This window comes from Moschus berezovskii, chromosome 27 (genome assembly GCF_049115385.1).
Source record: "Moschus berezovskii isolate FMDL1 chromosome 27, NW_MosBer_1.0, whole genome shotgun sequence".
Taxonomy (NCBI): domain Eukaryota; kingdom Metazoa; phylum Chordata; class Mammalia; order Artiodactyla; family Moschidae; genus Moschus; species Moschus berezovskii.
The window spans coordinates 24249308-24262741 of record NC_142486.1 but is presented as its reverse complement, the minus strand read 5'-3'; the positions used below and the strand labels follow the sequence as shown (position 1 = coordinate 24262741).

At 44.2% G+C, this 13434-nt stretch overlaps 1 protein-coding gene across 1 annotated transcript in view; it reads right to left on the bottom strand.

Annotated features, from left to right (window-relative positions):
- Positions 1 to 4533: 4533 nt before the first annotated feature.
- PDILT (protein disulfide isomerase like, testis expressed) overlaps positions 4534 to 13434 on the bottom strand; it is a 41751-nt gene continuing 32850 nt past the window's right edge. The window contains exons 8-11 of the mRNA XM_055409600.2: positions 11193 to 11313; positions 8230 to 8408; positions 5044 to 5133; positions 4534 to 4764 (exon numbers count right to left, since the gene is read on the bottom strand). Coding sequence (XP_055265575.2) covers positions 4534 to 4764; positions 5044 to 5133; positions 8230 to 8408; positions 11193 to 11313 — 621 coding nt within the window. The remainder of the gene's footprint in view (positions 4765 to 5043; positions 5134 to 8229; positions 8409 to 11192; positions 11314 to 13434) is intronic.

The following is a 13434-nucleotide window of genomic DNA, read 5'->3' as shown; positions in this document are numbered from 1 at the left end:
CAGATGCTCTTGCTCACTGCTCTATCCATCCCCAATGCCTGGTATAGAATAGGAACTTCACTAATATGGATTGAACAAAGGGAAAAATTGTAGTCATTTTTGTTAGGGAAGCACAAGATCAAAGAGAGGGAAGTTGGTTTACCAAAGCCCTTAAAGTCAATAGTCAGCAGAGTAATGACTTATCCTAGGTTTGATTCAAGTGTCCAATCTCTTCATTTCCAGACCCCCATCTCTCAAACAGAATGGGAGTCAAGAAAGACTAGATGGGAGAAGGGGCTAGGAGAAGTGAGAGCTGCAGATAGCCTTACCTGAAACCAGAAAGGTAGAATTAATCCTTTTACGAGTAGGTGACTTTCATATCTATATATATACATCTGTCCCCCACTGGCAGTCTCTCCTCCAATGATCCTCTTGTTCTGTTTCTTAATTATTTTAATGGGGGTGGAATGTTTTTCCCTTTTGACACAGTGTTTTCCTTTTCTAGGCTGTGAGGTGGTTGTTGTTCTTTTCCCCAATAGGTAGAGACCCCAAATGATTGACATTGGTGGTCACAGTTGTACCCACAATTACAAGGGCTCTGTTTTATACCTTTTGGCAACAAGAGTTTCTTTAGTTAGAAATTAACTAGGTAAACAATTCCAAGGGCCTGGGCTTTTCTTGGTCATTGAAAAGCACAAGTGAAGCCAAGCAGAGGCCAGAATCTGAAGCCAGGCTGCTCCAGGAGAAACGGGGTGCTCATTGACCCCCCCGGGATGTGTACTTGTGGCCACTCAATTCCAAAGCAAAATCCATCCTCATGGGTTCAGCCAGCTCCCCTGGGGTCCAGATGTGAGCAGGAAAGCAGCTGAGAATGGCTGAAGGTCAGAGACAGAAGATAAATCAGACATCATTGGACCAGATGCTCTGTGAATCAAGAAATTTGAATTCCCATGAAGGAAGGTCCTTGAGAAGTAGAAAATTTTGTAAATGAACAGACTGACTTTGGAGTCAGTCTGTCTGAATCCTTGTCAGCGATTTTTTGTGTGCCAGTGGGCTCATTTCTTTCCTTCCTGAGGTAGTTTTCATCATCTGTAAAACAAGAATCCCCGTGTCCTAAAATTGTTATGGCCCTTAAAGGAGATGATGCAAGTTAAGGCATATAGCAATGGTACCATCTGTGGAAGTCACTGCCAATGCTGCTTTGGTGATGTGCAGTCATGGGATAGAGAATGACAGGGCTTGGTTCAACCTTATGTCTCCTAACCTAATTCTACATTAATGACAATGCCATGTTGAGAAAAATCAGGTGCGTGTGAACTCAGGCTGAGCAGGAAATCTGACAGTGATCCACAGCATTGTCTCTTTGAGAGCTTTCTCCTTCTGTCTGGCCTAGTGGTTGGGTGACTATCAGCAGCGGCTCACTCACCTCCTCAGGGGAATTTCATAGGAAAAGAGGTAGCAACAGTTTTCAGCAATATTTCTTCCCAAACAGCACCCCAGAGAGATCTATAACTATTAGTTTACAATTCCAGCACAGTACTCAGCCACCCTGGGCATTAACTTTCATCTTTGTGGAAAAGTGAGAAATATCTCGTTATTTACTTTTGCAGTTCTTTGATGAAAAAGGAAGTTATCTTTTCATTTGCTTACTATTTATTCTTTTCTGAACTGTTTGTATCCTTTGCCCGTTTTTCCCCCATAAGAATGTTTTTTTTTTCCCTTTCTTTGCTATAACTTAAGAAGAAAATAAAAGTTCTTAATATTCTTTTTCTTAAACCTAGATGGTGAATGCCATTTCTGGTTGGTGAACATGAGGCTCTGTCAAAACCTAAGTATGGGTGTCTTTAAAGGATTAAAGATGGAGCTCCAGGTAGCTCCTGAAGTTGTCTGGGCAGAGATCTTGGGTAGGAAAATAGGGAGATTGGGCTGAGACTATTCTTAAGTCTAATAACCAACCACATTATTCAAGTTTTTGTGTTTGATGTTTTTGCATCTTGAAACTTTGGTGATTCTGGAGGGACTGCCCCACTGAGGGTGAACTGATGCCTAGAGGTAGCATTGGAGATATACCTCGCTATCTCTAGGAATATCATATTCCTGAGAGCATGCCTTTCATATGCAAAACAGCCAGTCTGGAGTCCATCGCCCGAGCTCTCCTCTGTCAGGCTCACACTCAGGACCAGGTACCAGATAACTAGGGACAATTTCCAAGTCCCAGAGCCTACTGACATTATTCCAACTAGCCAATCCTAAATCTGCTTACCTTGCCTCTTCTGTTCCTTCCTGTGGAAACCACAGTAAAGGCTACACTTTCAGATTATAGTCAGATTTCCCCCTTGCTTCCTCTGCCTTCTGACCAACCCTAGCACTTTCCTATGTGCCCCCGTCATGGCATGATATATACCCTCCTCCTAGGATCTGAGAGTATAATAAACTATCTTTTGATGACAGTTACCTCCCAATCTGTTTTGCTTGTCATACCCGAATTATAATAAAATCTGTATTTTAACACAGTAAACATCACCTTCATTCAACACAGCTGGATCATCTTGTGGTATTTCTCTAATTGGCTATATTTCCACTCTTTATTCTTCTACCCTCTCCCCTAGCCCCGCACAGTTAATAATGACATGGCACACTTCATTGGAACCATTAAACTATGCTTCCAACACCTTCTCCATCTGCCTGCCTCTGGACTCATCTTCCACACCCCCTCTCCTTTCATAGAGACAATATCCTTCCGTAAAAGGTCTTTCTCTCCCTCCCAACAGAGAGTCATCACCTGCCCCACCTACCATACTGTATTCACCAATCTGAGCCCCCACTTCCTAAGGCCCCAGTTGCATCTGGGGGACAGGCAAGTAGCACACCCATTTTCTGGCTCATGGCCAGTCAGGAGCTCTGTTCCATGTAATTTAGTTCCACGTGATTTCCTCGCAGCACCCAGGGACCCCTCCTTCAACTGGCAGCACACAGCTTTAAGGCTGAAGCAGGTGAGCTTGGAATCGTGTCTTGAATACTAACACCTACTCCTGCCAGGGCAACTGGTTCAGGTGAGTTCCAGGGCCGCAGGCTGTTCCCTGCTTAGTCTGGATGTGGACAGGCCTGGTTTGGGGAAGAAGAGACTGGAGCACTGGCAATTGAGGCCTGATAAAGTACAGTCAGCCTTTGCGTTACATAATGGGAAGGCTGTGGAGAGGTCCAGGTGGTTTGTGCAGACCTTAGTCCCTAAAATATTATACCTTCCTTTTACCAAGAGGAGGTCTACTATACCTGGATTAAGTGAATGTCACAAATCAGCAGCGTGAATATGCTGCTGCTGCTAAGTCACTTCAGTCGTGTCCAAATGTGCAACCCCATAGATGGCAGCCCACCAGGTTCCCCTGTCCCTGGGATTCTCCAGGCAAGAACACTGGAGTGGGTTGCCATTTCCTTCTCCATGTGAATGCTACCTTACATGGCAAAGGGGACTTTGTGGGTATAATTAAGATCAGCATCTTGAGATGAGGTTATCTGGGCAGGCCCAGTTCAATTACAGTGGTGCTTATGAGAGAGACGCAGGAAGAATTAGAGTCAGAGGAAGCAGGAAGAGTGAGGATGGAAACAAATGGTCAGAATTCTTTGAAGAAGAAACCATGAATGGCAGGTAGCCACTAGAAACTAGAAAAACAGGATAGCACCGTGAGCTCTCATGATACGGCTTTTAAAAAGATCACTTTAACAGCTTTAGGGAATATGGATTGTGTGTATGTATGTTGAGGGGGGACTTGGAGGTACAGAGCAGCAGTAGAGGAACCAATTAGCAGACTTCTGCAGCTGAGACTGGTGCTTGGAGATGGGGAATAGTGGATGGAGCCACATGGAAGGGAGTAGGAGGAGTCATGTGTTTTAGTGGAGTTACTTTTATGGTAATAAAAGGAAAGAAGGGACTTGAGGGTTAGCCTAGCATATGGTTGCTTACGAAAATGGGTCATTTTGAGATGTGAAAGACTAGAGAGAGATTTGGGGTCAAATCTCTTTCCTACTGTGCTAAAATGAAGCATAAAAAGATCATTCCACCTCTTTGAAAGCATCAGCCACCCTCTCTGGGGATCCCAGTGCGGTAGTGATGTGATGTGTGCACCACCTGTGGAGTGAGATTGCCCAGAATCATATTTCAAGTGCTTTCTGGCCTTGTGATCCTGCCTGGTTGCTCACCCTCTCTTTGCCTCCGTTTCCTCTTCTGTAAAATGGGGATGATGACACCTAGCTCTCAGTGAGGCTGTGAGAACTAAGCGAATGCCCAGCATGTGGTAAACACTCATTGAATGTTACTATTATGGCTTCCCATGCAGCCCTATCTGAATTTGAGGCCAAACAGCTCTTCTAAGGCAACACCAAGCAGGAAAAAAGAGGTAATGAGTAACACAGGGCCAAAGACATTCAGGGGCTTTTATTATCTAGCCTCCACCCACCTACCACAATGATATAGAATTTTATTTGGAGTAGATCCACTCAGAAAATGATGCCAGGGTCTGGAAAATGGGCACCCTCTCTTCCTGGCTTTGGAGAGCTTTACAGTTCTTCCTTCATTCTTGGTTTCTTCCCCTGTGTTGGAGGTTCCTTTGGCTCAGCTACCTTCTCCTCCTCAGCCTGTTCTTTCTGTTCAGATGGCCCTTCGAGCTCGGTCACATTCTCCAGCTCAGGCAAATTCTGTTCTGGTAGCTCTTTCTTCATAAAAGCTTCTTCCTTTTCCTCCACTAATACTTCCTTTTCTGTCTCGTCACTTTCCTCAACAGAGAGTAGCTGTTTAAGAAAAGAAGAGCAGGAGGGAGAAAGGGTTGGAGAAGGAAAAATAAATAGAGGCAAGAATTATGCAATAATTGTCATTGTATTGTCAAGCAGCCTTTCGCTGCTCTAAGCACAGAGGTGCTGCTGCCCCAGGCCTGGCTACTGAGATTCGTTACAGGACATGTGCTAGGACTACTAAAGACCTGGTATTATTAATAATACTTTCTTTGCAAGCTGAGAAGGTGTGGTTCTGTGTGGGACAGAATGGTCCAGGGTACTGCTGTTTCACCTTACCTCATCTTCATCCCCAATCTGGATCTTAATTTGACTTTCCAGGAAGTCAGAAAAGCCCTTCAGGGTATGTTCACCATTATATAGTACAGCCTAGGAAGAAAATGAAGCAGAGTTGAAATGGTAGCCTCTTCCTGCAGGATACACAGGGATTGCTCCACAGACAAATCCGGAATCAAATTCCAAACAACCTGAGTGCAGTGATCAAGTTCCTTAACTTCTCTGAGCTTTCATTACCATAAGAATAATGAAACACCCTCCATCATAGGGCTGTGATGTAGTTGTTCAGAGCAAGAACTACGGGGCCACACTGTTGGGGCTCAAACCCTGGCTTCATCATTTCACAGTGTTGTCTGGAAGCTTAACCACTCTACGACTCAGTTTCTTTAACCGTAATATGAAGATAATAACAATCCCTCTCTCATGGTGTTGTTAAATGGATTTAACGAGTTACTATGTGAAAAGGAGGCTTCCCTGGTGGCTCAGAGGTAAATCTGCCTGCGATGTAGGAGACCTGGGTTCTATTCCTGGGCTGGGACGAGCCCCTGGAGAAAAAAAATGGCAATCCAATCCAGTACTCTTGCCTGGGAAATCTCATGGACAGAGAAGCCTGATGGGCTTACAGTCTAAGGGGTCGCAAACAATATGCAAAAGGCACTTAAAACAATGCCTGACTCATAGGAGAACTATATATATTGATATCTATAGATAGATATCAATGTATATATGCTATTTTATTACTAAAGAATAAGAACATTTGTTTTACAAAGTGTCTTGCACATGTTCTTGCTCAGCTATCACCAGCTTCCTTGCCTTTTTCAGTCTTTAAGAAGATTAGGAAACTGCTTACTGCCCTCTGGCTATCTAAACTCCTTTTCAGATAACTGAAGATCTAACCAGGTCCATCCACCCTTTCAATCTAGCCTCATTTTCCATGTGCATCTTCTATACCAGGAGGATGACATCTCTTTCAAAGTTCTGTGGTTAGCCTTCTGCCTACCCCCTTGTTTATATTATACTCCCTACTTATAATTCACACACTTCTGATTTAAATCCCTACCATTCTTCAAAGTGTCATATTTTCATGAAGACTTCCAGCCATATCTGCCCTCCAGAATCTGCCTTATTTAAAGCCAATTGCATTTGGAGATGAGGCTATACCATGATTTTCAGTTCAGTTCAGTCACTCAGTCGTGTTCAACTCTGTGCGACTCCATGAACCACAGCACGCCAGGCCTCCCTGTCCATCACCAACTCTCAGAGTTTACCCAAAATCATGTCCATTGAGTCGGTGATGCCATCCAACCATCTCATCCTCTGTCATCCCCTTCTCCTCCCACCTTCAATCTTTCCCAGCATCAAGGTCTTCTCAAATGAGTCAGCTCTTCGCATCAGGTGGCCAAAGTATTGGAGTTTCAGCTTTAGCATCAGTCCTTCCAATGAACACCCAGGATCTCCTTCAGGATGGACTGGTTGGATTTCCTTGCAATTCATGGGACTCTCAAGAGTATTCTCCAACACCACAGTTCAAAAGCATCAATTCTTCGGCAATCAGCTTTCTTTATAGTCCAACTCTCACATCCATACATGACTACTGGAAAAACCATAGCCTTGACTGGATGGACCTTTGTTGTCAAAGTAATGTCTCTGCTTTTTAATATGCTGTCTAGGTTGGTCATAACTTTCCTTCCCAGGAGTAAGTATCTTTTAATTTCATGGCTGCAATCACCATCTTCAGTGATTTTGGAGCCCCCAAAAATAAAGTCAGCCACTGTTTCCTCATCTATTTGCCATGAAATGATGGGACCAAATGCCATGATCTTAGTTTTCTGAATGTTGAGCTTTAAGCCAACCTTTTCACTCTCCTCTTTCACTTTCATCAAGAGGCTCTTTAGTTCTTCACTTTCTGCCATAAGGGTGGTGTCATCTGCATATCTGAGGTTATTGATATTTCTCCCGGCAATCTTGATTCCAGCTTGTGCTTCCTCCAGCCCAGTGTTTCTCATGACTCTGCATATAAGTTAAATAAGCAGGGTGACAATATCCAGCCTTGACGTACTCCTTTTCCTATTTGGAACCAGTCTGTTGTTCCATGTCCAGTTCTAACTGTTGCTTCCTGACCTGCATACAAGTTTCTCAAGAGGCAGGTCAGGTGGTCTGGTCCCATCTCTTTCAGAATTTTCCACAGTTTATTGTGATCCACGCAGTCAAAGGCTTTGGCATAGTCAATAAAGCAGAAATAGATGTTTTTCTGGAACTCTCTTGCTTTTTTGATGATCCAGCAAATGTTGACAATTTGATCTCTGGTACGTCTGCCTTTTCTGAAACCAGCTTGAACATCTGGAATTTCACAGTTCACGTATTGCTGAAGCCTGGCTTGGAGAATTTTGAGCATGACTTTACTAGTGTGTGAGATGAGTGCAATTGTGCGGTAGTTTGAGCATTCTTTGGCATTGCCTTTCTTTGGGATTGGAATGAAAACTTTTCCATTCCTGTGGCCACTGCTGAGTTTTCCAAATTTGCTGACATATTGAGTGCAGCACTTTCACAGCATGTTTAGGATTTGAAATAGCTCAACTGGAATTCCATCACTTCCACTAGCTTTGTTCGTAGTGATACTTCCTAATCCCCACTTGACTTCACATTCCATGACTTTACCCAACACTTAATCATACTCTTCTTGGTACCAGGGACCTTGGCTTGTGATTCTTTGACGTCCTTCTGCACATACCAAAGTAGCATGAAGTATGTATTCCTTGAACACTGGTGATGTTCAATGGTTCTAAAACCAAAGTGTTAAGTACTTAATTGTCTCCATCATGCAGTCTTCCTTCTTCTGGTACCAACCCACCCTCAATATTCACATGGTGACTCCCCCTACCTTATTCCATATAGTTGAGTGAAGCTCAGCTCTAATACGAGAGGGAACCATTTGACCTAGGCCGGACCATCAAAACACCCGCATCCCCTTTGCCACAATGATTGGGTTAGGGGGACCCAATCAGACTGAGTTGGGAATTTTCTGAAAGCTAGTGGACATTTTTCTCTAACTTGAATATGAAAAGATAATAAGAGTTGGAGCTGAGAAGGAAGTTGATTTGGTCAAAGGGAGAGATGGAGGCTGAGAGAAACTGAGTCCTTGACAATAACATAACATTTCCAGTTACGTGAACCCCAAGAGCCCCTCACTTTTTGAGAGTCCGTGGGGAAGAGCCTGAAGAAGGGGTACCGGTCTTGGTACGTCAGCTCAATATCATTTGCCGTGATGTCGATCTTGGCGATCGTGACTGTGGAGTGGTTTTGATACTTTCTGCCCAACTCTTCCAACACTGGGAACAGCACCAGGCACTTCTGGGACCAGGGTGCATCTGGAAAAGAAGGGCCATCACTCAAGCTCACACTCATAAAGACCCCGAAAACCACACCCCCCATAGACACCATCACTGTGCTCCACTAATGGTCTGCTGCCATGCAAATTGCACTCCCTGTCTCTTTTAATAGTCTGTTAGGTTATCTTGGGCTTCCCTGATAGCTCAGTTGGTAAAGAAACCGCCTGCAATGCAGGAGACCCCAGTTCAATTCCTGGGTTGGGAAGATCCGCTGGAGAAGGGATAGGCTACCCATTCCAGTATTCTTGGCTTCCCTTGTGGCTCAGCTGGTAAAGAATCCACCTGCAATGTGGGAGACCAGGGTTCGATCCCTGGGTTGGGAAGATCCCCTGGAGAAGTGAAAGGCTACCCACTCCAGTATTCTGGCCTGGAGAATTCCATGGACTATATACTCCATGCGGTCACAAAGAGTCAGACACGACTGAGCGACTGTCACTTTCACTTACTTCACTTAGGTTATTTTACATTTCAGCTATAGTATCTGATCATCACTAAATAAACTGGAAAAAATAATAATAACGTAGTCCCCCTTCCACTCAGACATTAACATGTTGGGACATTTTCTTCTATTCTCTGATTTCCCTTTAACATTTCCTTCCATCCAGCTGAAGAGGAAAACCAAACCAAGAAAAAAGTATTTATGTTCTGCCAAAAAGTATGTGTATTTGTGTACCTGAGAGAGAGCACAAGAGTTTTCCAACAGCGGTTAAGTTTAGAGCTCAAGCTCACTTAGTGATTCAAGATGAGGAAGTGGGATTAGCAGACTGGCTGCTTTGACTTGTGACCATTGTATCACACCCCTTTCAGTCCCATGGAGGAGAGTGCACCCAGGAAGTGAACATGAGGTTCCGCTAAGTACAACTACCCCTGGGAAAGAGACACTGGACTTCCCTCCAGATAGCTCCTTAAGTTCTGTGGATAGTCCAGACACCTGGAACTATGGGGAGAAATCGGGACCAGCTCCAGCATGGAAGGGAAACAACCTTGCCTTGGTCGTTCCATTAAAGATTCTGGCTTTGTCGGAGGAGTGGCTCAAAGTCCCTGGAGATTACATTTGGATGCTCATCCCTCCATTTACAGACCGAGTGACTCTGAGATCATCTACTCTCCTGGCTGCATCCTGGCAGCTTCCCTGGAGATCAACAGGCCCTGGGTTGGAACCCAAGGGGGCCTAATGGCTATGGTTGTGAGGCTAATCTGACAACCCTGATTCCAAAAAAAAATGAGACCACTTTGTTTTTTTTACCAGAACAAGTAAGCATTCTCAAGACTCCCAGTGTCAGATGAGTAAAGAAAGGCCTCCTCAGCCTCTCACTTAAAGGCAAAAGATCATGGTTAGTCAGCCACGCAGACTATAAACACCTGGCTCTGTGGATGAATGTCCATTTCAATGAGAGTTTTAAAGGCCTGCATAATGTAACCCAGTCCTTATTTCACCCTCTAGGAAATGATGGCATCAGACTAGGATTTGAACTTTTTGTCTTGCAGCTTACTTGCTATGTGATCTGCGGTAAAGTAATTATTTTCTCTGAGGCTAGGTTCCCTGATCTGTATCATGGGGAAATCTACTGTACCTTCCTAAGAGGCTTGGTTAGAGGAGGAATGAGAGCAGGTGTATAAACAGCAAACTCATCAGTGCTCAATAAATATTAACTCCTCCTGTTAAGTAAAAGAGGTATCTGAAGTCACTGCATTGCCACCCTTCTCTGTGTCTCAGGGTGAAAGAGAAGGTCCCTTGGCTTTGGCTTTCACATGCAAATCAGAAACAATGGAGGAAGAGCAACAGTCCCTGGGTGAACACTGGAAACAATCATAACAGGGAAAATAATGGCAATAGTACCTGCCTTTTATCATGTGCTTACAAGATGCCAGATACTGTTCCAGATCTTTTACATGCATGATGTGAGTCTTCATTTTGGTTGCATCAACTCAGGTATGTTAAATATGGGCTATTTGATGTTACTTAACTTATACTGGTGGCAATGGCACCCCACTCCAGTATTCTTGCCTGGAAAATCCCATGGACAGAGGAGCCTAGTAGGCTGCAGTCCTTGGGGTCGCGAAGAGTCGGACACGACTGAGCGACTTCACTTTCCCTTTTCACTTTCATGCATTGGAGAAGGAAATGGCAACCCACTCCAGTGTTCTTGCCTGGAGAATCCTAGGGAAGGCGGAGCCTGGTGGACTGCCGTCTGTGGGGTCACACAGAGTCGGATACTGAAGCGACTTGGCAGCAGCAGGCAGCAGCAACTTATACTGGTACAACAGTTACCCGTGTAGCCACTGGATTCAGGCTGACTAGGTTCCAATCGCTTACTTAGTTAAGGTCACCCACTAGCTGCATAATTTAGTAAAGTTTCACTTCCCTGGGATTCTGTTTACTCACCTGTTAGGTGAGAGCAATAAGGTAGCTACTTTCAAAAGTAAGGTGTGAGGATTGAGTGAGATAGTATAGAGACGAATGGCGCAGGCCTATAGATCTAGCATTCAATCAGCGTTAGCCGTGAGTATTACTGTTGTTACAGATAGCCACAGGCTTCGATTACGTGAAAGGTATTCCACACACTTCAAGAATTTGATCTGGGGCGAGAGTTGCTTTATACCTGATAGCTTCTTGATCCTAACTATGGATATCTGAAGACCATTCTTGGCATGAAGCTTTGATGGGTTTTGGAGATTTTGGTACCCAAGAATTCAGGAACCTACACTCGAAAAAGTAATGTTGGAGCCACTGCCTCCAGCGGCCTCTGCAGAGATACTCACAGAACATCACAAACACGTCCCTTTCCTTGTCAAACACGACAACGTTGAAGTTCTTCCCAACAAGCTGCTTAACCGGCCCCTGGTCCCAGTAATTTGGAATTTCTTCACTGGATAGATGTTTCTAGGAAATAAATTTGAGACATTTGAACAGTCTCCAGAAATGGATTGGCATTTGGGGTCCCCACCTTGCCTGAAAACAATAGAAAATTTTCTCTTGTTTTTACAGCAGCCTTGGGAAAGTGTTTGAAATGCTAAGAAAGGTCATGAGCTAAATGTGCCACCTGGATTGTCCAGGGCACTGGAGTCAGAGGGCTGAGGAGGCAGCAGAGTTCCAAACCAGGGTGGATTCCAGAATTCCGAATACATGATACTTAGAATTCTTAGATGAGAGTGGTTAATTCTTAGTTAATTTCACATCATTAACATCTAAACTAGTCTATGTCCCTTCTCCCAAAAATATAGCTGTCCTCAATTATCCCAAGAATCAAACTAAGATCATTTATGTCACCTATAAAATATACATTATACTTTGTTTCCTGCCATCTCTCCACGCTCATCATTCTTTCCTTGCTTTCTTCGGCCACACTGGTCTACTCACTCAAAGGGCTAGCCTTCTGCCCACTTCCTCATTCTCAAGCTCCCTTCTCTACCAGAATTATCTCTAACTCAGATTTGTCTTTCAGAATGATCTCAAAGAAGATTTCCCTGACTCTCCCCCAGACTAGGTCACAGCCCTGCTTTCATAAATTCTCATAATACTTGGTACTTTTTCCTGTATCACTTATTTGTCATTTATATTTATGCTATGGTTATGTGACTGACGTGTCCCTCTCTCAGTGGATGGAATGTCAGAGAGGACTTTTCTTCCCTTATCACTGAGTGCCACTGAGTGCTGGGACATCGTGAGACCTCAGTCGATATGTGAACAAATGAACAAATGAACTCAGTTCCTGCTTCTCTTTGAAGGAAGCGGTGAAAAACCTCAGGACATGTATTTTTCGTTGCAACCATTGTTTTCTGAATATCTCTTGAATTCACCCCTTTCTGTCTGCACTGCTACTACTTTGGCCAGGTAGCTTTCATCTCTCATCTAGGTAACTGTTATTAGAGTCTCCTCTCTTTATCTCCCCTTAATCCTCTTCACACCTTTATTCTCCTAAAAGCAGGTTCTACTTTCACCAGGCAAATGTGGCTTCCCATTGCTCTTAGAATACCAAGACCTTAATACGCTTACAAGTCCTTGGTGTGTGGTCTTTGCCCAACTCACCAGTCTTGGCACCTACAATAGCTTCCCTCATCCCTACCCCGACCTCTGGAAAGGACCTGAAGATTCTTTGTGAGGGAGCATAAAAAGAATGGGGGCTGGATGTGAGGGATGGGAAATGGAGAAAATGATGGAGAATTAGCAATGGGCCAGATCAGACTCGTGGCATTTTATAGGTCAGATGAAAGATGCTCCTCTTTGTTCCAAGAACACAAGAGGATGTGCTGGTCCTTGAGAGGAAGATAAACACCTTTGAGATATAGCCAGCATGAGAAAAAAGGGACAGGCGGAGCTCCAAGTAGATCCGCAGATGTGGTGACAGAAAATGAGGGGCCCTGTCCAAAACCGTCTATATTCTTAGTGATATATTATAATACTCAGCTCAGACTGAAAGTAGGAGTGAGGTTGAGGAGAAATAGACTCCAAGACTAAGAGAATGAACACATTAAGTGAAATTTCTACAAATGCAGAACATGTCTAAAAGCCCACAGGAGATTTGATTTGTAACTCCATGAAGCCAGCCTGCCTCAGGGTGATGTTCTTTTTCTTCAGGGTTGGCCTGGAATCAGTAGGAAAGTTAAGTGGGTTCAACTGGAGTTCTGATTTTGCCTGGGAAATGCTACAGGATATAGAGGAGGTAGAAGGTGGAAGGGATGGAGGAGTTAGGGAATCATCATCAGAGCGATGGACATGGAATCCAAGTTAACAAAGGAGGGTACTAAAGAGATTATGAAATGAGATCAGGAGACTGGAGCCACGAAAAGGGTAAGGGGGTGTATCTAGGTGGCTACTAGAGAAGGGAACTGAGAGGACAGGAAGGGTGAAATCAGGCTTTCAGAGGGGTTGCCTAGAGTATGGCTCTAAAAGCAGGTGACTGAGAGGGCATGGACACACCATTCCTGGAGAAGAGATGAGGGTTTTGGATATTGACATCTCTGTAAATGAGGACAGAATAGGAGTGGAGGGCATGTCTGCATC